This window comes from Leuciscus leuciscus (assembly GCF_965113295.1).
Source record: "Leuciscus leuciscus genome assembly, chromosome: 1".
Classification (NCBI taxonomy): Eukaryota; Metazoa; Chordata; class Actinopteri; order Cypriniformes; family Leuciscidae; genus Leuciscus; species Leuciscus leuciscus.
The window spans coordinates 30,060,857-30,087,031 of NC_138725.1; the positions used below are offsets into that span (position 1 = coordinate 30,060,857).

The 26,175-nt window shown below is 36.5% G+C and overlaps 1 protein-coding gene and 2 long non-coding RNA genes across 3 annotated transcripts; 2 read left to right on the forward strand and 1 right to left on the reverse strand.

The window, feature by feature from the left end:
- The first annotated feature begins 7,246 nt into the window (after window positions 1–7,246).
- LOC309503394 lies at window positions 7,247–9,850 on the forward strand. The gene is made up of 2 exons (XR_014207630.1): window positions 7,247–7,331; window positions 9,336–9,850. It is a non-coding gene; the product is annotated as an uncharacterized lncRNA (long non-coding RNA).
- Window positions 9,851–11,785: 1,935 nt separating this feature from the next.
- LOC309503452 lies at window positions 11,786–13,153 on the forward strand. The gene is made up of 2 exons (XR_014207646.1): window positions 11,786–12,998; window positions 13,060–13,153. It is a non-coding gene; the product is annotated as an uncharacterized lncRNA (long non-coding RNA).
- Window positions 13,154–21,488: 8,335 nt separating this feature from the next.
- LOC309500962 (GTPase IMAP family member 7) lies at window positions 21,489–25,585 on the reverse strand. The gene is made up of 3 exons (XM_082172811.1): window positions 25,305–25,585; window positions 25,100–25,132; window positions 21,489–23,212 (listed from the first exon to the last, which is right to left on the reverse strand). Exon 3 carries the CDS (start codon window positions 22,910–22,912, stop codon window positions 21,605–21,607), a length of 1,308 nt encoding a protein of 435 aa, XP_082028937.1. The 5' UTR covers window positions 22,913–23,212; window positions 25,100–25,132; window positions 25,305–25,585; the 3' UTR covers window positions 21,489–21,604.
- Window positions 25,586–26,175: the final 590 nt, after the last annotated feature.

A 26,175-nucleotide genomic window follows, 5' to 3' on the forward strand; every position in this document is an offset into this window, starting at 1 on the left:
AGGCTATAGGCTATATTACACATAGGCTACACATTCATAATTTTACATAAATATAGAACGTATTTGTACTACTAAGAAAGCTAGGGAATCCTATCATAAGATTAACAGAATAATAATAAAGATTTAAAATAATTCTTAACATGTATTTTATTGTATAGTACATTTGTGCAATTTGCTTTTTTTAAAAAAATAAATAAAATGTGTTCATGTGATGTCACCCTATCAATATATCTTACCGGCAATTTTATAAAAGCCCTCTTTTATGGACATGGCCGATAAATGTCCGGGAACGCTATTAATGAAACTATTCATGTACTCCTGCAGAGCGAGGACCACCTTACGAATGGTTCGACAAACTGTGTTTTCCCCTATAGCTTCTGTACGTCACCCACCGTACAAGAATGTACCACTTGCAAAAAAAAAAAAAAAAAAAAACGCAACGCAATATTTGCGGTACAGTAAGTGCATAAATTCGACGTGTTAAATTCTTTATGTGCGGCTCAAGAAGTTCGCAAAGATAAGACATTCCTTCCGCGGAAAATCTGTATCTTTCATACAAGTAACTATCAGGAAAGGCAAGGGGATTTTGTCTGGATAAAAACTCTTTCTCTACGAAGTGCTCGTCAAACAATTTGCGCTGAGATGTCACAGGATTTGGAAGAAAAGGTGAAGTCATTGCAACAGACACTGGGAATAAGTTACGTCACCTATATGTTTCTTTGCTCTCAGCTGATTGGTCAAACCTCAGTCTGAGATCTTGAATCCAGAACATAACCTGCCCCGGAGCAGGCTAGCCGTGCAGCGTAAGATACCATGGCAACGAACACCGATTAAAGCCAAGCTACTTTCATAGTACCTAAAACCCAGGGTTGGCGGAAACTAAACTGAAACATAGCTGGCTAGCCACCTAAACCGGCTTCATGGTATAGGCCCCTGCACTACATGTACATATTCACAGGAATGATTATTGTAAACAAGATTTCATTTTGATTTATTTATTTACCTACCCATCTCTCTCTCTCTCTCTCTCTCTCTCTCACACACACACACACACACACACACACACACACACACACACACACACACACACACACACACACTAACCCGACCCCTAAACCTACCCATCTCTCTCACTCACACACACACACACACACACACACACACACACACACACACACACACACACACACACACACACACACACACACACACACTAACCCGACCCCTAAACCTACCCATCTCTCTCTCTCTCACACACACACACACACACTAATCCGACCACTAAACCTACCCATCACACACACATACACACAAGTCAAGCGTTTTTTGTCTATAAAACGCCGATAGCAGGCCGGGTGAAACCCGTAGTTGTTGGGACATCAGGGACCGGTTTGTCGAGGGCAACATGTTTATTAGCAATAGCTAATGTTAGCTCCGTAGTGTCCGACGTTTTGAGCCATTCCTACGCACATTGCTTGATTTTTTCAGTAAAGGGCTGCGGACCTTTCCCACCATCTTTTCCGACATGAAGAATACACTTTACGGGTGTTAATCGAGCTTGATCGCCGCTATCAGATGAAGATGCGCTGCTTACGTCCTCCTCCATGTTTACATGTGCGTAGTGATATTGGCTTGATTTCGGCTGTGACCTACTTACATTTTCGATGCTGATTGGTTGAAAATCTAGCTCAACAGTTTTACATGTCTCAATACGCAGTCAATACAGTGCGCCAATAAATTACACTTTTCTCATTAACTGCAGGATAATGCGTGGAGAACTTTTTGCTTGGATACCTTTTATTAACGTTGAACATATTGAGCAAAAGAAAAAGTAGTGCCCCATTTGTCGGAACGAAACTGAACGATACAGCTCACGTACAGCGGCCTAGAAACCCTAAACCAAATTTTCTGAGATTTTAACAGAGGTATGTGTGTTGAACACCATTGAAGACAATGTTAGCATCTGCTAGATTTAATAGTAGGGGGAAAATGGTTAAATTATAGTTTTGTTTCTGCTATTTTCATCCTCTGGATTTAAAATCTTCATTGTGTCCACGTCACAGGCTGTGAGGTGGCAGAGCACTGTAGTACTTTGATGACTCATCAATGTATCGTTATTATTCATGAGACTGAGTTTTCTTATCCTATGAGAAGACACCGTCTCTTAATTATTCATGACACCACGTGGATCTTTCCAATGACAGACATGTCAAACTGTGATATTGCGTAGTAGAAGAGAGAGGCAATCATGGGACGCAAGTGTTAAATAGTGTTTTCGTGGTAAGTTCTGGTTTATTTCTTTGCTCATGGCTGACATGTGGCATTGCTATGCAGAGGTGTAAAGTCCAGGTTCAGAAAGTAAAAGTCCTCCTCAGTGTGCATGCCGGTTAGAAATGTTGTGCGACTTGATAAATTGCATGACCATATATTCTGTCATATAAGCAGTATAAGTGTAAAAAAAAAAAAAATTAGACCACCAATTACTTATTATTATTACACTGTATTTATAGCATCACTTTAATATGTGAATTTTATTATCAGAAAACTAAACACATTTAGCATTGTCAAGCTTTTATTTGTGCTTAATGAATAAAACAGCAGAAATGCGCTCTCAGGTTTATGGCTACTGTAAATTTGACCTGCCACAAGATGATACTGTTTTTTGACACTCCTGACGCTTATAATCTTTCCCCAAAACAATCAGACGAAGCTTTCAAAGAATTAAGAGGTCCAGTTTGGGTTTATTTCTTTGCTTTTGGCTGACATGTGGCATTGCTATGCAGAAGTGTAAAGTCCAGGTTCAGAAAGTAAAAGTCCTCCTCAGTATTTTGTTCTAATCACCTGGATTTGCTAATTCAGACAGGAGAGAGAACTAATTAGTGAAATCAGCTGACTGAGTTTATGGGTGGAATAAACATATGGCAGGTGTGCTGTTGCTTATGTTTAGCTGTGTTTCTTTTCCGCCTCCCACTGGACATTTAAGGTACTGCACTATGTTTATATAGTTTACTTTCGATTTCCCTCAGTGAACGCAGTCAAGAACAACGGGCACGCAGTTTCTATCGGCTTTTGATTCCATCGATTTAAACCTTGGAAATATATGTCTGTAAGTGCAATATTTTTCACTAATTAGTGATTTAAAGTGTTTAAGAATTTTTAGAACAGAGATTATTGCTATATTTTTGTTATAAGCACACTTGATTTGTGTTATTGGTAACGTGCAATGTTGTAGCGTCGGTACATTCTAATTTCTCTTCTGTTTGTACGTAATCTCATTTGAATATAATTTCTCTGTGTTTATTACTTAAAAATTATGTGAAAGGAACTATGTACAAACCGTAATGTTAAGCTGGATATGTGTATGTAAATGTGAACATAATGTTCATACATATTTTTCTTCTTGTTTGTAGTTTTACAGAAAAATATTGAGAAGTGAATCACCAGTAAAGTCACTAAAGTTATGAAGACTGCTTTCTGGAGTTCTTTTTTCAAGTTGTACGCTATCTGTTAAGCCTTTGCTTAAGCTACGCAATTGGTCAGAACAGAATAGTAAAAAGACATTGACACAGCGGGTGAAAACAGCGGAACCATACAGCCATTGTTACGCCCGTTTCACACATACTCCGTGTGCAGTGCGTATGCGGTGCGTGTTGCGGTGCGTATGTGGTGCAGGAGCAGCACGCGCTATAGTGCTTTCACATATGCTGCGTTTGCAGTGCGTAACTGATCTGCGTCTGTACCACAAAAACACATAGCCTATATTTCAAATCCAGTAGTTATCTAACTTTAATAAAAAAAAAGTTTTGGCACCAGTGCGTTTCTCTTTGTACACATATACACTCTTTAATAGACGTATTCAAGTTTAAACAATTTAAACAACGTGTTATTCAATGCATTACTTCTATATAGATGAAGTTGTTCAAGCAAGTGGTAACATATTTAACTATGTAGGCTACTTATATTAAAATCACAAACATTTTAAATTAAAACTTAAAATTGGCAAAACAGCAGACTCATACCCTTTCTTTTGCATGATTTAAATCTTTATACAATAAATCTTGCATGTCACAAAGAACTTGTTTTTCCACCTCCACGAATGAGACGTGTGTTTATTATGTTGCCTTGTTGAAGTAAATTGTATTTTCCCTTGATTTACCCCGGTCTTAACGTCTCAGTATTGCGATTCTCTTTGTACGCATATACACTCTTTAATAGACGTATGCACGTTTAAACACAATTTAAACAACGTAGGCCTATTATTCAATGCATTACTTCTATATTAAGTTTCTCAAGCAAGTGGTCAAATATTTAACCATATAAAAATCGCAAACATTTTAAATTAAAGCTTAAAATTGTCAAAAACAGCTGACTCTCATGCCTTTTCTTTTGCATTTAAATTTTTCTTGCATGTCACAAAGAACTTGTTTTTCCACGAATGAGACGAGTACGTTGCCTTGTTGAGGTAAATTGTAGTTTTCCTTGCTTTACCCCGGTCTTAAAGTAAAAATTTGTATTTAATTAAATACATTTAAGGTGAGATTATACATTTTATTTAATTAATCGCATTTATGGTGAAATTACTACATTTTCAGGTCAATCTGTGTTCATTTTGACCACGAAACATGCGCTGTCACTTTAATTCAGCGTTTGCAGCACAGCAAAAATAGACCCGGTTCGGAAACGATCGCTGCACTGCTGTATACGCACCGCAACTGGAACGGATCGACGGACCGCAGCCGCGTGCAGTGTGAAAGCTCTAACCTGTTAACATGGTACGGAAAAAAATACGCACCGCATACGCACTGCAAACGGAGTATGTGTGAAACGGGCGTTACATTGCGATGCACAACTCTTCAGAACCAAGTAAAGTATGGAGTCACACAGTGATGAGAAAGACAAATCTCAGGGCTTTGAGATTAGATCACAATCATCTAGCTGCAAGTCATCTCAACGATCAAGTCGGTCATCAGCAAGTGTGGCAGCGACTCGAGCTCGAGCTAAAGCCGAAGCAGCTCGAGCTAAAGCATCTTATGCAGAAAAAGAAGCAGCTATGATGAGGAAAAAAGCAGAAGTAGAAGCAGATCTATTCTTGCTACAATCTCAAAAAGATGCAACTGCAGCATCTGCTGAAGCAGCGATTTATGAGGCAGCAGCTGACATAGAGGAGGGAAATATAGGTGAATTGGACCATGAGACAAGCTTATATGTTGCAAAGGGATACAACCAAACTGAAGGCATAGACTACCATGAGACATTTGCTCCTACAGCAAATCTCACCTCAGTACGGGCATTATTGCAGATAGCTGCTCAGAACGACTTCTTAGTTCATCAGATGGACGTCAAAACAGCATATTTACATGCTCCAATAGAGGAAGACATATACTTAGAACAACCAGAGGGTTTTGAAGAGACATCTGACATAGGAGACAAGTTAGTTTGCAAGTTGAAGAAATCTTTGTATGGTCTAAAACAGTCTGGAAGAAATTGCTACGAACTTTTAAATGATTATTTGGAACAAAACAATTTTGAGAGAAATCAGTCTGATCACTGTGTGTATAGAAAGCAGATTGAAAATGAGACAATCATAGTGATCATCTGGGTAGATGATTTAATAATTGCAGCAAGCAGTGAGGATCTGCTCAACAGTTTTAAAGAAATAATGAAGTCCAAATTTAACATGAAGGATCTAGGGAAAATATCTTATTTTTTGGGGATTCAGTTTGAGCAAAAATAGGGAGAAATTAAAATGAATCAGAAAAGATACATTCTCAAAATGCTTGAAAGGTTTGGAATGTCAAACTGTAAACCAAAAGCTACCCCAAGTGAGTTAAAAGTGGAGTGTAATAGGAATGAGGAAGAAAACAACAACGAAATTGAGAACCCCAAAGAATACCGTGAACTTGTTGGAAGCTTGATATATGACCTGTACCAGACCAGACATTAGCTGGATAGTCAGTAAACGGTCACAAACCCTTGCAAAACCTAAAACACATGACTTAGTAGCTGCTAAACATGTCCTGAGATACCTAAAAGGTACAGCTGACTACGAGCTGTGTTTCAAGAAAACAGACAAGACTTTAAGTCTAATAGCATTCAGTGATTCTGACTGGGCATCTTCTGTAAAAGATAGGCGTAGCATTTCAGGATACTGTTTCAGCCTGACAGAACAAGGCCCTGCTATTTCATGGAAGTCTAAGAAACAGCCGACAGTGGCACTGTCGACCTGCGAAGCTGAATACATTGGTCTAGCAAACACTACTCAGGAAAGCATGCACCTAACTCAACTGCTAAATGGCATGGACAGTAGTGTTTACACTTGCACCACGATGTATGGTGATAATCAGGGGGCCATTGCACTGAGCAGAAATCCAGTGAATAGATCTAGATCTAAACACATTGATGTGAAATATCACTTTATCCGTGATGCTGTCAGTGAGGGAAGAATACATATTGTGTACTGCCCAACAGAAGACATGGTGGCAGACATTTTGACAAAATCTGTATCAAAAATTAAAATTCTAAAGTTCAAAGGTTTTCTGTTTGGGAACTAAATATTTGTGATGACATTGTACATAAGATGATGAGAACAAGTGAGGGTGTTGAGTTATATGTTCTCATTAATTATACAATTTGTGTTATGTTATGCTGCTTACTATTATGCTTCTGACTGTTGTATGTCAAAAATGTGCAAGAGTTCATTGTGCGCATGTGTGAACAAACGGGACTTTTATTTTGACTCGCGTTAAGTGAATAAAACATTTTCTCTGTGCTCTGAACGTGTTGCTCCCTCGGGTACTGATGTTATGCCAGTGCGTTGAGATGTAAACCAACAAATAAATAATACTAAGAAGTTATATCTGGATTATTCTTTAATGGATGGATGACAACAACATATTGCACATAGACATGACGGAGAGAAATGAAACCTTAACAAGACCCAAATCCAAATTTCACCCTGATTTCTCCCAATACTAGTACAGTTTTTTTTTTTTTTTTTTTTTTTTTTTTTACAGTTTTGGTTTCATTCATGATAGGCTACTTCATTATTAACATTAATTAGTTTGTTGACCTTTATTTCTAGATAACAAAACATTCTGAATCTCAGACCCTGGTCGTAAAAATCGTAGGCTTGAAAGAAAAAAGATTCGCAGAAGAGTTCAGAAGTGGGCGGGTCGATCGAAAGTGAAAGTACAGAACCGCCATTTTGATGAAGCCTCTGAGAACCATTTTCCAGCATTTCCCGTGCTGTGAATGTGATCACAGAAACCTGTGCAAGATTATCTGCAGATTTTAACCTGTTTCAACCAACAACCGAGACAGAACAACTAACGGTAAGGCCACGCTTCTGGGTCCTAAACATAACAACTCGTATTAATGACTACTTGGTCAGTATTTGTTTTTTAACGCCTCGGATACTCGATAACATTACGAGCTGATGATGAACGTGCGCCTGTTTCACACACACTCTGTTTGCAGTGCACAACTGATCCGCGGCTCTACCACAAACACAACATTTATTCACTATTATTATTTCAATTCCAAAAGTTGTTATTAGCAACGTTTGTCAGTATTGCGATTCTCTTTGTACACAGTACAGTTACAGGCTATAATATACTCATTAAGTTACTCAAGCAAGTGGCAACACATTTAAACACGTACTGCTAAAATAGCAAACATTTTAAGTCAAAACTTACAACTGACAAAAACAGCTGTATGGAAGTAAAATAATGACACATGTTTTTGAAACAAAAAAGCTTGTTGAATTGCACAACTTGAAAAAAATATGCATTGACCTGCTTGCATTTTAATGCATTGTATTTTTTATGGGCTGAAATTAAACATGGTTGTATATTTAAGCTGTGCATATTTCAGTTCAAAACATTTCACAGACATTTTCATTATTTTCATTAACCCCAGCTGTTCCCGACGAGCTGGATGGCGCCTTGCATGGCTGACACGTCGGTGTATGAATGAGTGAGTGAATGGGTGAATGTGAGGCTATATATTATGTAAAGCGCTTTGGTGGCCATAGGTCTGTGAAAGCGCTATATAAATGCAGTCCATTTACCATTTACCAGTCCATTATTAAAAATTCAATAATCCATATTCACCTTTCAGATTTCACTTCCAAAATGTTCATAATGTTAAAAAATTCAACCTATAATATTCAACAGGCAATTTTCAGTCCGTTTTATTTCGCTTTACAAATTCGCTTCCACAAATTCAGTGGTTCAAATTCGACAGAAAATAGTTGTTAGTCGGCCTCACCAACAGGGGGTGCAAGCGGCTGTTGACGAAGAGAACTATAGAGCAATGGGTGACAGACTCATTCATTCATAAAAACGGATTTGCAGAAATAAAGCAAGTGGTCAGAATGTGTGATGATTATCAGGGCCAGTATATATATGGGAAGACTGATGAAGACACAAACGCTGTGTTTGCATTAACGTCTAAACTGTTACTTTTGTACCTACATGTAATGGCCCTTTCAGATAGGACGCAGAATGCGCTGCGCTATGAAACTCAGAAGCGCTATTTCAATGGCTTGCGAGGACGTTTCGTTGCTGTGTCGTCCAATGCGCATGCACAGTGGAGCGAAGCATTGGCGAGCTCAAAATACTTCAACTTTTGCCACTGTGCTCTGTGACAATTAGCCGCGCAGCCAATAAAAATAGGAAAAACGGGCATCCAAACAAGCGTTTTGAAAACTCAGCCTACTTTTGCTCTGGCCAGCGTAGCAAAAAATCGCGTTGTATCTGAAGGTCTTCGATTAACTCTGCGTCCTGTCTGAAAGGGCCTTAAGCAGAAACGCCCTTTCTAACTTCAATAGCATTTTAAGAGAATGACTTACAGTCATAAAACCAACTGTAAAGTGTTCATGTATGTGCCAGGCATGATGCACACATTTTAGATTTTTGATATTTAATCAAATAAACTGTCAAGTCATGTGCAAATATTGAAATTTTTTCAGTACCGCATTAGCTCATATTTATTTTAATATTAACTAGATATTGTGCATCATGTCTGAAACCTGCAGCATCACAGAGACATCTGTTCGATATCTGTATGCATCAGCATACATCTGTATTTAGATGTATTTTTTGAGTGTTTGCTCTTCTGCAATACGTCTCTGAGACATTTCCTGTCAGATGTTAAATAGACGTTTAGAAAATGTCTTTGAGATGTGTATGATTTAGAATGTTGGCCTATATAAAACTGATTTTTCTCAGATGTTTATCAGATGTTTGTACACAACAGATGTTTTCAAAATTAAGGAATCTTTAGCAAACATCTTAGAGACGTATCTGGGATATAATATTTCTTGTGTGTTTCAGTGATGGAGCGAACCGTCGACCATGTTCAGATTCTGCTGACGGGTAAAACCGGTTCAGGAGTGAGCGCTTCTGGAAACACTATCCTGGGTCTAAATGTGTTTCAGTGCGGCCGGAGCCTGACCTCCATCACTGACAGATGTCAAACACACACGGCTGAAGTGTCCAACAGAAGAGTTACAGTGATAGACACCCCAAACTTCTTTAATTCAGCTGACATTGATCTGAGCGTGGAGATAAAGAGAGGACTGAACATGTGCTCTTCAGGACTTCATGCGATCCTTCTGGTTCTGCCTTTACACACTTTCACTCAGCAAGACACTGCACTCAAAAAAAAAAATTGTGTCTAAACATAAGATTTATGTATTTGAATTGCATAACATATTCCCATGCATTTGGTTTACATAGTTTTAACATAAACCAATCAATACTCCTGAATGTGATTCATATGTTTAAGTCATACATAAATGAAACAGATAAGATTTATGTAATTGTATTAATAAACTGAATGTGATTTATATTTGTCAGTCGTATGTAAATGAAACAGGTAAGATTTATGTAATAGTACACAGAAAAACGCCCATGTTAAATTAACACTGCTCAGTGTTCATATGTGTGCACACTACAGAGTTAAAGCGGTGTTGAAGTTAATGAGATCATTAAGTGATGATTGAGCATTAATTATGAACACCTGCTGTTAACAAGCAGAATCACTGAAGGAAAGAGAAACACAAGAACTACAACTGACTTCAGACACAGCCTTAGATGAAATCAACTGAAGAGAAAAGAAGACATTAAATCTGTGAAGATCTCAGCAGAGGAGGATTAAACAACTCCACAAACAGATTTACCAGCTTCACTTATTACTAACCAGACTGACTTTATTTCATTTCCGTTTGAATTAAATCAATAGATTTATTTTAAAGTCACCATGATGGTGGTTAGCGTTTGCTTTAGTTGGGCTCTTGACCATTGACTCTTTAATATAACATTTTCTCTGACTGCTATAATTATGTGTTTATAAAACACGTTTGTTGCAGCAAAAAAGCCAAGAGATCAAGTGATGTTGGCTGTTTATTGATGATGATGATGATGATGATGACAAAGTCATTATCATGTAATTGCCTCATTTGCTGATCTTGTTCAGTGTCTAATGCTTTTTAATATTGTTTTATTCATAACCGAAGCCATTTGATTTTGCAGCATGAAATCTAACAGTGTTGTTTATCAAACAATATACTTTTTTTTTTTTTATAGTTAGTGCACAAAAACCTTTCATCTATGGCATTACTTAGACTCACACAGACATCAAGAAACAGCATATGAATCTCAACAATGGTGACAAAAGATACAAAAAATCCTGATGCATAATTTATTAATGCAGCAAAGCATGCTGGGAGATATGGGTGAATTTTGATTGGTTGTACCCAACATGCACTGCAGCATGAAGCATTTCATTGATTGTCACCATTGTTGAGAGTCATACACTGATTCTTGATGTCTAAGTAATAATGTTGAAGAGAAAGTTTACAGCACTAAATGTTTTTAAAATTCTTTATATTATTTGATTAACTGTTGGATCTAATGCTGTCAGGTCACACAGCTACTATAATAAATAAAACAAAATCACATAAGCCCAATAATCAAAGCATTAGACACTGAAAAAGATAAGTGATTCAGGCCACAATATGATGATTACACCTTCATCAATAAACAGCCAACATCACCTGATCTCTTTTTCTCTTGGCTTTTTCGCTGCAACAAATGTGTTTTATAGACACATAATTATAGCAGCCAGAGAAAATGTTCAAGAGCCCAACTAAAGCAAACGCTAACCACCATCATGGTGACTTTAAAATACAACTATTGATTTCATTAAAACGGAAATGAAATAAAGTCAGTCTGGTTAGTAATAAGTGAAGCTGGTAAATCTGTTTGTGGAGTTGTTTAATCCTCCTCTGCTGAGATCTTCACAGATTTAATGTCTTCTTTTCTCTTCAGTTGATTTCATCTAAGGCTGTGGCTGAAGTCATTTGTAGTTCTTGTGTTTTTCTTTCCTTCAGTGATTCTGCTTGTTAACAGCAGGTGTTCATAATTAATGCTCAATCATCAGTTAATTATCTCATTAACTTCAAGACCGCTTTACCTCTGTAGTGTGCACACACATATGAACACTGAGCAGTGTTAATTTAACATGGGCGTTTTTCTGTGTACTATTACATAAATCTTACCTGTTTCATTTACATACGACTGACAAATATAAATCACATTCAGTTTATTAATACAATTACATAAATCTTATCTGTTTCATTTAGATATGACTTAAAAATATGAATCACATTCAGATTATTGATTGGTTTATGTTAAAACTATGTAATCCAAATGCATGTAAATTTGTTATGCAATTCAAATACATAAATCTTATTTTTAGACAAAAAAATTTTTTTGAGTGTGATGTCCTGTCCTTATATAAGCAGATGTTTGGTAGAAGCGTCATTAAACACACATTAGTCCTCTTCACACATGGAGACGAGCTTCAGAATAAATCTCTTGATGAACTAATAAGAAGAAACGCAGAGCTGTCCAAACTAACAGAGGAGTGTGGAGGAAGATTTCACCTGCTGGACAACAAAGATCTGAACAACAGAGATCAGGTCCATAAACTCCTGATGAAGATCCAGCGACTGGTGTCTGAAAATCAGGACAGATGCTACACTTTACAAATGTTTCAAGCTCAGTCACTCAAAGTACATCTGAAGCTTAAATATCTGTATGCAGTCAGTGTTGTCCTCGTGATAACTGTGGGCTGTGTTAATATGGAGAAGGATGGGTCTTGGGGTTTTAGATCATTTCTGTATGGTTGTGTCAGTGGCGTCTTATCAGCAGGGTCAGGAGCTGCGTCAGGACACATTTGGGCAAAGATTTGGAGAAACCGGAATCGAAGGATTGGGAAATGTACCAAACAACACCTGAAAACTGTGAAACTGCTGGGAGTCCTGAGTGGTTTTGCTGCTGGAGGGATCAGTGTGTGTTTTGTGGGTCCAGTGAGTTTATCAGCTGAATTATTAGGAGGAATAGAGGGGGCTGTTTTGGCTTACACCACAATCATGAACCAGTGCACATATTTATGATGTACGTGTCAATCTCAGTATGGCTGCAAACTTATCACTTTAATATTTCATATCCCTTATCATGCAAACTTAGCATGAATCTGTTCAAATGTGCACATGGGGATTTCCTTATTCCCCAAAGTTCAGGTGATCATTTGTGTAACACTGTTTAATGTTTGTGTAACAAATGTATAATAAATAAAAACATTTTATGTTATAATATATTGATTTTAGCCTGTGTGTTTTGAGATTTGCTATTGAAACCATCATACAAATGAATCTTTTATGACAATTGTGATTACAAAGATCATTGTTTTAATTGTGAAATAAAATGAATAATAATAATGTAACAAACAAAAGAATAATGATATTTTATAGTAATAATGCCAATATTTATATAAATAACTACCAACAGCTTTTATGGCAGAAATCAGAACTGAAACCTTTTGTAAGTCAGAAAGTTTGAAAATTATGTAAAAGTTTGTAATATTGATGCTGCGGTATTTAAAACGTATTAAAGAAAGAGGTTTAGAGGATTTACAGCATAATTGTCAGGGTGTGGTGTAGGTTGAAGAAGACGATGAAGGCAGAACACAACAGTGACAATAATGTGTCAGATATGTAAAAGATTTGCTGTGATGCCGGTACATTATTGACTCGGATCATATGTTTGTGTCTATTTTACCATACTTTATAAAATGCATATTTTTTGGTTTTATCACCAAATCCTTTTTTTCAAATGCAACCTTTAACTTATTGATAAGTGCAATTTTCTGACTTTTTTTCTGTTGAAACTGGTGTTCTTGATGGACTTAAACCTGCTGGATTTTCGTCAAAAAGTATGTGTTGAAAACCTGTGAAACTTTAGAAAATTAACAATACTCTTCTATCGTACCCTGGTGCGTTTGCGTGCATCTTACATGATCACAAATGTGCATGGGGCATGATAGAAAACAGAATGCAGGCTATATTGTGTTTTTTATTAATTTTGTGCTATTATGCACAGCTGAGTGAACAACACAGGTTAACTGTGTGTGTGTGTGTGTATGTCGCATAAGGTGGCCTTCTGCTGCTTGCAAACAGACTCTTTTGAGGAGACAATGGATTTCCATTAATTTGTTGCCTTGATTCCACACGCCATGCACAAATACACTGCAGACTCACTCTCGCTCGTATCCAAGGTAAATCATCAACACTATCATCCCTTACATGTGTTTTATTTAACTAAATACATCAGAATAATCAGCTAAAACGCATGCGCAGATCCGCAGCAGCTACTCCTCCAGGTAGTCTTGGGTCCCAGTGCGCAGCCGGGTCCGCATGACAGCGTTCACATTATTTTTCATGCGAACCATTCCCCGTTCCGAACTAAACTGCCAGTGTGAAAACACCCTGAGTGAGTGTGGATTATATAAACACTGAGCAGTGTTAATTTTACACTGTGGGGATTTTGCTGTGCATATTGAACAAAAATGTATTATTTTATTTATCAAAATAAACTAAAAATAGTACAAAATTTACTATTTTAAAACAAATTGGACATTACTAAAAACATTATTTTAGCTAAAGTATTTTTTTTGTTTTTAATGCCATGCCAGCTTCTGTGGCTATTTTCATGGCAAGAAAAAACATTATGGTAAAACTATATCAGGTTTTTAAAATTTTATTTTTGCTAAAAAATATGTATTTGGTTTAACTTTATAAAAAAAAAAAGTCTTCAAAAGAGTTAATTAAGGGATGGCATTGCTTGGAGACTGTAATTGTAAGAACTTTTCTCTGTTGCACAGTCAGTCCAATTCCAAAATGATAGCATTTGCTTAGACATATATTTCTCTCAGTTGTTTAGTTTCCTTAACTTTATATCACATCACTGTGCTGCACTCAGGATTCCCCTGCAGTCAGGACACTTAACATATAGCGTAATGGACTAATACAGTGATATAAAAGACCAAGCTCACACCTTATTGGGAATGTAGACTAGGCTACAGGCAAGCAGACTCAGAATATGAACATAACGTGCAGAGTTTCATGCTAAGTGTTTCCCAGTGAAATACATAAAGTTGGCTTGACATTGAAGATGATTGTCTTATCAGGTGTTCATCAGTGTCTGAATTCACTTTCATTCACTCTCTCAAGTGAATACCGATATTACCGATATGAGTGAACTAGGTAATAGTGAATAAGGGTATAGGGTGTGATTAAAAACACAGCACTGTTAATTCACAGTATATTCCTGTAGGCTACTTTATCGAAAATGACAAATGTTACCCAGAATGCATTGTTTTCTACAGTATGTTACTGTTTTAATGGAATGGTACACTGTAAAAAATAAAATCGTAAAAAAAACGGTCAATGACTGTCAGCTACGGCTGCCAAACAAAAACCGTAAAAATAAAGTAAAATATCGTAATTTAAATGAAGTGCAAAAAACTTTTACAGAAATTTTCCTTAAATGTTTTACAGAAAAACACTGTTATTTTACAACTATTTCCTGAATTATTACGATCAAACACCTTCACTGTAAAAGAATCCCCTAAATAAAACAGTCAAATAACTGTCAGCAACGGCTGCCATACAAAAACCGTAAAATTAATGTAAAATATCTTAATTTAAATAAGTGCAAAATACTTTTACAGAAATCTTCATTAATTCATTTGTAACAGAAACACGGTTATTTCACTTTTATTTTCAGATTTTTTAACTTAAAAACATGCAGTTAATTACGTGCATGATTTGCTGTGACTATACGTCACTGCATCAGCAACTACACAGTTACTGTCTGTTAAATAAAGCAACATGCAGCATATCATGCAAGTTTCTCTGCTCATCCTGAACTGAAGCTCAGGCTCTACTCTTCAACACAATGGTGACACACGAAACACACCATACAGAAACACTTTAAACCCCAACAGAACATTAAACACTACCAGATCTCTCAGGATCTCAGCATCTTCACTTATTACAATCTAGACTTTATTTCTTTCATACTAACATTCTTATTGAGAATTAACAGAGGTTTAGAAGTTGAAGTTTTATTGAAAAGAATAAAGTTTGATGTCACCATGATGGAGATCAGTGTTTGCTTTAGTTGGTCTCTTGAACTTTTAGTGTTTAACTTTAATATTTCTCTGGCTGCATTAACTGTGTGCCTCTGATGCATATTTGTAATTGTAGCAATCCAAGAGAAACTCAGATCAGATGATGTTGGTCACTTTTTAGTGATAATAGTCATCATGTTTTGTCCTGCTTCATTGATACCAAATATCTGATTAAATCACTTAGTTGTTAATTTTGCATGACGAAAGTGCTATAGAAGATCTTGCAGTGCTGTGATACTCAGATTTATGTCATTATACAGAAAATGTTTTGACAGGATCATATAGACTCACTCAGACATCAAGAATCAGCGTATGAATCACAACAATGGTGACAATGAAAAAAAAAATCTGAACTACTATAAAGTCACAAATAGGCTTTGTTGGTTGTCACCATTGTTGAGATTCATATGTTGATTCTTGATGTCTCTATACTACTTAAATGAACCAGCTCAAAACTTTTTCTGTACAATATATATATATATATATATATATATATATGAAGAGTTCAGATGCAAAAGCCTCTAAGTGCCATCTGAAATTTTCTTCTAGAATGATCATTTTTATCAAGCTTGTATATTTAAGTTAAGTAATTTCACTTAAATGACAATTAATAGGTCATTTGCATTGCCATTTAAGTGAAATTATTGAACTTAAATATACAAGCTTGATAAAAATGATCATTCTAGAAGAAAATTTCAGATGGCACTTAGAGGCTTTTGCATCTGAACTCTTCATATATATATATATATATATATATATATATATATATTTTTTTTTTTTTTAAGATTGTTATAATACTGATGCCACAATATTTCAAGGGTTATGTGAAAAATTATGACATTATAGACATTGTATAAAGCTAAACTCCATTTACATATTATGTAATTTAAGCTAATATATTCAGAGATTTGACAGACATATCAGTGAATCAGATCTTCATATGATGACTATAACATCACCAATGAATGACCAAGAATGAAATATCATCTGACATTTTCTCCAGCATTTATTTTATTTATTTATTTATTTATTTATTTATTTATTTAATATGGACATAGCAATAACATTGGACGAACCAGATGCATTGTTTAAAGTGTTATAGCACATGTGCTAATTTCCAACACCTGTCCATAGGGGGCTTTTACAACAGATAAAAACACATTGTTAAACAAAACAAGACACATTTTACACATGAGAACAACTTTGCCCCAATTTAAACCACTGTTTGAGCTCTCTGGTAAAGATTTTAATATTGTTCTGCAATTTGAGACCAGTGGGGAGAGAGTTCCACAGTGTAGCCCCTCTGAAGGAGAAGCTAGACTGTCCAAAAGATTTTCTAAACTTTGGGAGCACACAATTCCCACTAACTGAGGCTCTGGTGGAAGGTCTAAGAGAGCCCTGACGCCTCTCCATGAGGCCAGAGAACAGTGGTGACACATAGTTGTTCAAACATTTAAAAGTCAATTTCAAAATACTAAAATTTACAAAATTTTCAAAAGTAAAAAGCTTGTGCTTTTGTATGATATCACAATGATGCCATCTCATTGGTTTCTTGTCAAATATCTTAATTGCCTGTTTATACAGAGAAGTAACTGGTTTCAGAATGGACACTGATGTTTGTGACCATGCTGTAACACAGTATGACAAGTGTGAAAAAAACCAATGCATGCATAAACAATAAAGCCGCATGATGTGACAACTCTCCTCTAATAAAACGAAAACAGTTCAGATTTGATTTGACTTTCCTACATACATGGTTTACTTGACTTTGAAACTTCAGGTGTTTATCCAAGATTATGCCCAAATATTTCGTTTCATGAACCTCATGAATGGGTTCATGATCTAAATGAACCTCAAAGATGATGTCAGGGGACCTCCGGTTGATAGAAAAACACATTGAGAAAGTTTTCTGTATGTTTAGAGTTAAATGAGACAGCTGAAGCCATCTTGAGATGTTATGTAAAGCCTGTGTTAACTGCTGCCCAGCCAGTGCAGTTGTTTTTGCTGACACATGGATAACTGTGTCATCAGCATAAAGCTGGCAATTTACACCTTGACAGCAATCTGGGAGATCATTTATATACAGTGAAAACAATAACGGTCCTAGAACTGACCCTTGAGGCACTCCTAAGTCATTTAGTCTCAGGTTGGATTTAACGGTTCCTACTTTCACACATTGTTTTCTACCCTCCAGGTAGGACTTAAACCATAACAGAGCTGCAGCTGAAAATTGAAATTGCTGTAATTTCTGCAATAAGATACAATGGTCCACTGTGTCGAAGGCCTTCTTCAGATCTAAAAACACAGCGCCTATGACATTCCCTTTGTCCAGTGAACCTTTGATCTGTTCCAACAAGAAGCAGTTGGCAGTTTCTGTGCTGTGTTTTTGTCTGAACAAAACTGCTGGGGATACAACAATTGGTTATTTTCAAGATGTTCTATTAATTGCTCAGCCACAATTTTTTCCAGCACTTTAGAAACGACAGGAAGAATGGAAATCGGCCTGTAATTACAGGCTTGGTCTTTATCGCCTGACTTATAGATTGGAGTAATTACAGCAATCTTCCAGCTTTGTGGGAAAGTGTTTGTTTGTATTGACAAGTTTACAAGGTAAGTAATGGGATCGAGTAAACTGCTTAAATGTTTTTTAATTAGAGCTGCATTAAGATAATGTATGTCTCTTGATGTAGAATTTTTCATATTGACAATAATTTTCCTTACTTTGTCATGTGAAACTTCTCTGATTTTTAAAAGATCTGTACTGCTAAGCTGGACTTTGTTCTCAAAAGGTAATTTTCCCTTGAAAGGTTTAGCTAGATCGTAAACTGATTCAACAAAAAAATTGTTGAATTCATTAGCAATTGACTGGTTGTCATTAACGTAATTATCATCAATTTTAAGGTAATCTGTCATTTGATAGTTTTTCTTATTAGAATTTGTCAATTTGTTTATATGTTGCCATAGTTTGGAGCTGCTTCCATTTGCGTCTTCTATCATTTTTATAAAATATTTTGTTTTTGCTTTGCGCAGCTCACTTGTAACTTTGTTCCTGAGATCAGTGAAAATTAGATGGTCAGTATTATTCCTAGATTTTAAAGACTTTTTAAGTGCAAGGTCACGCTTTTTAGCTATTAGCCAAATATCTTTGTTGAACCACGTAAGATAATACTTTCTTGGTTTTCTTATCCAAGTTTTTGTATACTTATTTATTACATCATTTAGTTTAGTGACAAATTTGGATGCACTCAAATTTAAATCAGTGTCAGCAGTAATACTATTCCAATTAATTTGGTTTAACTCATTTTCAAAGGAATTTCTTTTTGCTTTAGGAATTCCTGTTGTTTCCATTTTATTCTCTGCTTTATTATGATTAATGAAACGCTTTTTAGTTAACTTTCTGACAACTAATGTCATGTTATGATCGGTAAGCCCTGTGATCAGGTTATAAGTTTTAGTTATTCTTTCTGGTCTATTTACAAAAATCAAATCAATCAATGTTTCGCTGTGTCTAGTAATTCTAGTAGGTTTGTTTATCATTTGCTTATATTTGAACTTATCCATCAAAGATTTCAGCTTTGTTCTGCTGTTGTTTTTCTCCTGCCAGTTTGAAATCACCCATAATTATACATTCAGTACTATTGTCAATATTCAATAGAAGACTCTTTAAATCATCATCGAAATTTGCTCCATGTGAAGGTGGATTGTAAATGACTATTAATTTAAATTTCATTGTTGAAGACAAAATTACATTTAGCCGCAGGCATTCCAGTTTCACATCAATGTTAACTTTCTCACACTTAAATATTTCTTTAATGTATAATAACACGCCCCCACCCCTTCCTTGATCCCTATCTCTCCTATAACACTTAAAGCCAGGTATGTTAATTAGGTCTGTAGGAGTGGATGGATTCAGCCAACTTTCAGTCACACACAAGTAATCTAGGTTAGAGTCAGTTAACAGTCTATTAATTTGATCTATTTTTGGTAAAATACTCCTTATATTAATGTGTCCTCCCAAAATCCCCTTTGGTTTTGTTTGAGGATTCCAAATGATATGGGCATGATTTACAGTTTGGAAGATCTTCAGCTCTTTCTGCTTGAGCGCTGCCCGATTAGGATTTTTGGACCTTGTGAGTTGCCGTCGTTGTTTACATTCGGCATCTATTGAAATGCATGCGCCGTGTAGATCAAGACTCACCACACTGTCCGAATCCGGGCTACAGACACCGGTACTCTGAGACTCCGTTGTTGGAACTGGATGACACACTCCAACGCTCCGCTCCCCACCGCGATCAAGGCCCCGCGTCTGCTGCGGCTCCAGCACGGCAGCGCCAGCAACCGCTCCATCCATCCCGCCGACGGATGCACTCAGATGTCCCGATGCCCCAACGGACTCAGCAACAGGAAAAAGCACGTCAACTGTATCCACTTGTGAGACGTGATGACCCATCTCACCCATATTTTTAGTCAGAGAGAGTACATTTGTTGTCACATTTCGTTAGCTTGGTACTGCTGTTCAGAGATGTGTTGGGGTACATCAACTTTACGTAGAGGCCCGGGATTTAGATGTACATCTCCCGACAGAAGTAGCAACAACATTAGAGTTTTAATTACTCTTGGAGGAGCATGTTTCTGCTTGTTCATGCAGTTGCGTTGGTTCAGTCTTTTGGATGCCTGTGCTTCATTGGCAGCAAAGGTGTGAGAGAAGATGGTAGCATAGCCAAAACCAAAAAAATATAGTTTGGCTTTCTCACCCCGAATGCCAAATGGATCCTGATCAGCAGCACGGTTAGTATTTTCACCCGATTTAGTTGGTACATCGCATATGAACAGGACAGACATAAATGCCAGAACGCAACAGGTAGCTAAGACTGCAATATGGTTGTTGTACACATGTTTGCAGTTTCTCTTTTGTTTGAGAAAGCATTTGTAGATATCATATAAAGCATTGTGCCAAAACTTTAAAATACCAATTGTAAGCTGGTTGGGAACTGTATAAGCGGCAATATATCCCGATTTACGTTCGTGAGTGGAGCCTCCCAAACCACTCACAGCAGCCGCCGCCATTTATTTTTCAGGTTCTTGAAAAAATTGTTATTGCTATAACAAATGTGTATCAAATACACAGTTAAAGCAGCCAAAGAAAAGCAAAAGTTAAAAACTCAAGGGTCATGAGCCCAACTAAAGCAGACACTGATCTCAATCATGGTGACATCAAATTTATTTGTACGTTTTTTACACTTTATTTAAATTAGCATATTTTATTTTAATTTTATGGTTTTTGTTTGGCAGCCGCAGCTGCCAGTCATTTGACCCTTTTTTAAAGATTTTTTTACAATGAAGGTATTTGATCATAATAATGCAGGAAATACCTGTGAAATAACAGTGTTTTTTCGGTTTATTTAAATTAGAATATTTTACTTTAATTTTATGGTTTTTGTTTGGCAGCCGCAGCTGCCAGTCATTTGACCCTTTTTTAACAATTTTTTTTACAATGAAGGTATATGATCGTGATTATTCAGGAAATACCTGTAAAATAACAGTGTTTTTCAGTTTATTTAATTTAGGATGTTTTACAGTTTTTTGGGGAGCTGACAGTCATTTGACCATTTTATCATTTAACTGTTTTGTTACTGTTTAATTACAGATTATATTTGTAATTTTACATACATTTTTATGTAATTTAAGAAAACAGAAAAAATACTGTAAGAAAAATACAATCAATTTTCTGTATAAAAAATGTGAATTACTGGAATTTGTCATTAATGTCACAATACCTAAAATAACAGCTGGATTTTTATTTTACAGATATTATTTGTAATTTTACAGTGTTTTGAGTACAATTTAAAATTAAAGAAAATGATCGTCAAAAAAATCACAGTTATTTTCTGTGAGATTAGGATTTATTTTTACAGTGTATGTTACTGTCAGAATTTATACGTTTTTTTTTTTTTTTTTTTTTTTACAGCAAGGTTTTACAGTGTACTTTAACTTACGAGCGTGTAAAACTACAGTTTCAGAGTAGCTCCCCCAACACTGCATTTATCAAGTAATTTAATGTCTGCTATTGAAGCACACAAGATTTTCCATGATTCTTCACCCGGTCGCCAATGATTTCAGCATTTCTGTCTTCAATTATCTTGAGTTCTGCAGCATACATATCAGCGGTCTCCTTGTATCTCCTCATGGCCTCGTCCAACTTCTGTCTGCATTCTTCCATTTCTTTATATTGCTGATGCAGACGCTCTTTCTCTGCGTCTCTCTCCTCTTCTGATATTTTAGGTAAATCCTCACTGATATGTTGATCTGTGTCTGTCTCTTTTATCTTTTCTGCATTTTCTTCTCCACTTGCTGTTTTACTTTCTTCTGTCCTACTTTCATTCTTTTCCCTTTTCTTCTTGCCCTTTTTTAATGAATTAATACCCCTCCATTTTTTAACAATTGTCTTGTGATCTTTATCAGATTTTCTGCCAGTTTCTGTTCTCTCTTTGCCTAGATCTGTTTTTCCTGAAAGCTGATTTTCTTGCTTTTCAATCTGATAATCATCCATTCCCTCAACATGTAACTTAGATTCAAATTGATCTTGCATTTGTTCACTGTCTGCTGTGACTTCTCTCTTTTGGCTTATCTGATATTTTCTCAAGAGTGTATTCGCCAGGAGCAGGAATTCTCGAACTTTTCCTTTTGCTTGTTCTTCCTCTAGTTTCTCTTTAATTTCTTTGATTTCAGACTCATGTTTGCCTTTAATGGCCTCTATATCTCGTCTGACCTCCTCCTCTCTCTCTCTATTGAACTGCATGAGTCTTAATACTCTCTCGGCCTCCTGAAACATTCTGTCATTGAAAAATGTTGGTTTATTATTCCACATCATCTTATCAGTCTTCTTTAACAGACTCACGACCTGAGCAGAATACTTCTGTTTATTATTGAACACATGAAATCTTCCTCCACAGTCATTTATCAGTTTCTGGACGTGTGGATCTCCTTCTTTAATGTAGTCTTCAATACTTTCATCTAGATTGTCTCCTTGTGTGAAAAGCACCTTAGTGTAGGTCTCTGCTTTCTGTCCGAAGGCCATCTTAATGAGCTGAAGTGTTTCTCTCTCTTCTTGTTTGATCGGGCCGACAGCGATGACCACCAGAAACACGTGTGGTCCAGGAGCCGAGAGTTCAACGCATCTCATGATCTCCTTCTGGATCTCTTCATTGCAGAGGCTTGTGTTGAAGAGTCCTGGTGTGTCCACTACACTCACTGGTCGTCCACAGGCGTCTCCTGTCTCGCTTTGGCATGTCTTGGTAACAGACTTCATGCTGGCCCTCGACTGAAACACGTTGCGTCCCAGGATGGTGTTTCCAGTTGCACTCTTTCCCATTCCAGTTTTTCCAATCAGGACGATTCTCACACACTCCAAGCTTCTCTCAGAGCTGGCTGTGAATCACAAACACAAATGTCAAGATTCTTTAAACAAAGATGAAGCGTGTCATTTCTGCGCCACCATATAGATCTTAACTAATCTTGATAGAGAAAAAAATATATCATCTATGAAAAGCCTGTCAGAAATATTAATAAATACTCTAATAACATTTATGTTATTTTGTGTAATACTCACATTTTGATCGCACTAATTGTCTGGAATTTTCTGACTTTGGCTGAAACCTCTATGTCTTTGGTTCTAAAGATGAAGAACATTATTTACCAATCATAATCAACAATCAGCAGTTTAAAAAATTATCAGCCCGGTATTAGCGCTGGTGAGTTGCACTAATAATGCTCATATTTGAAAATAACAAATAACCGGACCAATAGAGTTAATGAAATAAAACGTGAGATAAAACACATTCATGACAAGCAACATTCCACATCGCAAGTCCAGATTTTGAAGATATAAACAAAACAAATCTCCATCAATCAACAGCTGTATTCAGTTTTCAGATCATACAGTGCAAATGCAAAAGAAAGAAATAACCCTAGTGAGAAATAAATATAATATAATGTATTTGAATTACATTTTTTATGCAAAGTATACTTCAAATACATTTCATGCAATAAATACATACTGCAATTGTAATTTTAGTTAACTAAATTATTATTCACAGCACAATTAAATGAACTCTGCTCAGAGAACATATGGTCTCACTCTACAGAGAGTTAAAATAAATCAGAGTTAAAGTTAACGTGATAATTAAGTGATTAATTAAGTGATGATTGAGCATTAGTGATGAACACCTGCTGTTAACAAGCAGAATCACTGAAGGAAAGAGGAACACAAGAACTACAAGTGACCTCCAGCCACAGCCTTAGAAATCAACTGAAGATAAAAGACGATGTAAGGTTTGTTGGACATTGGCTGCGGGTGGATGTAACCGATTGGTGAGAGTTGGGGAGAGGCGGAGAGGAGGAGCTGAAAACGGAGGAGGAGGAGTCGGACACTTTCTGCGTCCCGTAGTGACGCTCACGCTGTGTTTGCAAATTTTACCACAGCTGAAGTGAAATAAATGCAATATTTGTCGAATACAAATCTTTTCAGAGACATTTTCATTCAATACTTTATGTACTGCTTAATACAGTCTCTATTTGTACAAGAATAAAGTTCAACATAAGCCTATATACTATCAATGCATTTTTTTTATCAGTTTTATTTAGAAAACATGACACAATATAACATTGCGACTACATGAAAATTGTTTTTGCTGTTATAAAAAACGGATTTCTGAGCATTAGTGGAACTGAAGGTGTTCTAATAAATACGAAACACACGTGATATTTGTCATGCAGTGAATCCAGCCAATCGTGGAACAGCTGTGTTGTCATTAGAGCTCGTGAAACGCTCTAGAGAAGCTGCTCTGGCTGAGTCCTCTGGTTGCTGATGGCATACGTCACAATCATGCGGTGTCAGTGCTGTCTCAAATCGGACACAATTTCTAACCAGCATGCACTGCTTCAAGTCAGCCGCCGATCGGTCTGCGCAGAGCTGCATGAGGTCCAACAAGCCTTAAATCTCTCAAGATCTCAGCAGATTAAACTCCACAAACAGCATTACCAGCTTCACTTATTACTAACCAGATTAACTATATTTAACCATTCATCTACAGAAGTTATTTTTGAGAATTAACAGAGGTTAAAATGTTGATGTTTTATTAAAAATGTCTATTAAAAATTAGTCACCATCATGATGATCAGTGTTTCGTTTGGTTGGGCAGTTTGACTCTTCACTTTTTATTAGAGTTTTGAACATTAATAGTGTTTACTTTAAACATTTTAAAACAAATTGTGAATCTCCTTCAGTGATTCTGCTTGTTAACATCAGGTGTCTTCAATAATGGTCAATCATCACTCAATTAATCATTTAATTATTTCATTAACTTTAACACTTCTTCAGTGTTATTTTAACACTTATCAGTTTTCCTTTAACACCCTTATTTTACCATTCAGTGTGGTCTCACATAAACTGGAGAGTTAATTGAACACTTGAGTTTTTGCAGTGTGGAAAACTGACTAATGTCAAACAAAAAGAAGAAAGCTTACGCTAATTTGATGGAAATATTCATTTCATACTTACTTTGATTTACGCTACATGCCTTTCTACTGAAATCTGGATGTTCAACATTAAAAAAAGAGAACAGGAAACATGTAATTTCATCTACAGATCATAAAAGCAGTTTGTTCAAATGCATAAAAAATATCTTATTTTTATCCAATTCACAAATATTTTTATCAATACTCCCTCTATTCATATTTCAAATGAGCTGGTGGTAAAGGTTTACCTTTATGCATCTTATCTGATGTTTGACAAACTGTGTCCTTTTTCATCAGGAAAGGTCTTGGGTCATCAGAAATCTTTAGATGATGGCCTCCGTTTTCCTCCACCATCTTCTCAATGCTCTCTCCAGAAGTGTCTGCACCTGTGACTGGTCTCCATTCCTCTGTAGTTGATGGGGTGGTCGTCTGCAGGTCTGCAATAGGGACTTTACTGATCTTTTGTCAGTGTCAGAGTCTTTAATACTCACATAATCCTGCTCCTCATTCATGAAGACTATAATAACATACTCAGTGTTATGATGTTGGAAGGGTGATGAAGGGAATGAACCCAATCGCAGGCAGTAGTCACAGCACACAGTTTATTATATACAAATAATAGGGAAAACAAAGCCCACGAGGGGGCAAAACAAGACAGGACAATGGTGACTAACTAGACTATGACTTTGACAGATAACTAGAAGAAAACAAACAACTGATACAAGAAATAGCTCAACAAGATGACAACTCTTGACAGGTTACTCACAAATGTGCTTGACAAAGTTTGACAATGAACCGACACAGGACAGCAAACACGAGGGGATTAAATAGAGAGAAACTAATGAAGGAAACAGGTGATAATGGGGAAGCAATAATGACTAAACGAGGATAACAAGGAGGGCGGGGCTAGATGACGAGACAACACAAGCACATGGCCCAACAAAAGGCCATGTGTTTGCACATAAAACATGGGTCTGTCATGATCCTGCTTCAAGACTAATAAAAACACAAGGACTATATGGCAGGATCATGACAGAATCCCCTCCTTAAGGAGCGGCTTCCAGACGCTCCCCAAGGGGACATTAAACACGGGACAAGACCGACTGTGACAAGGACATG

Excerpts from the sequence above, each read along its gene's own strand:
- LOC309500962 (XM_082172811.1), bottom strand. The coding sequence starts at position 22,912 with ATGGGAAAGAGTGCAACTGGAAACACCATCCTGGGACGCAACGTGTTT.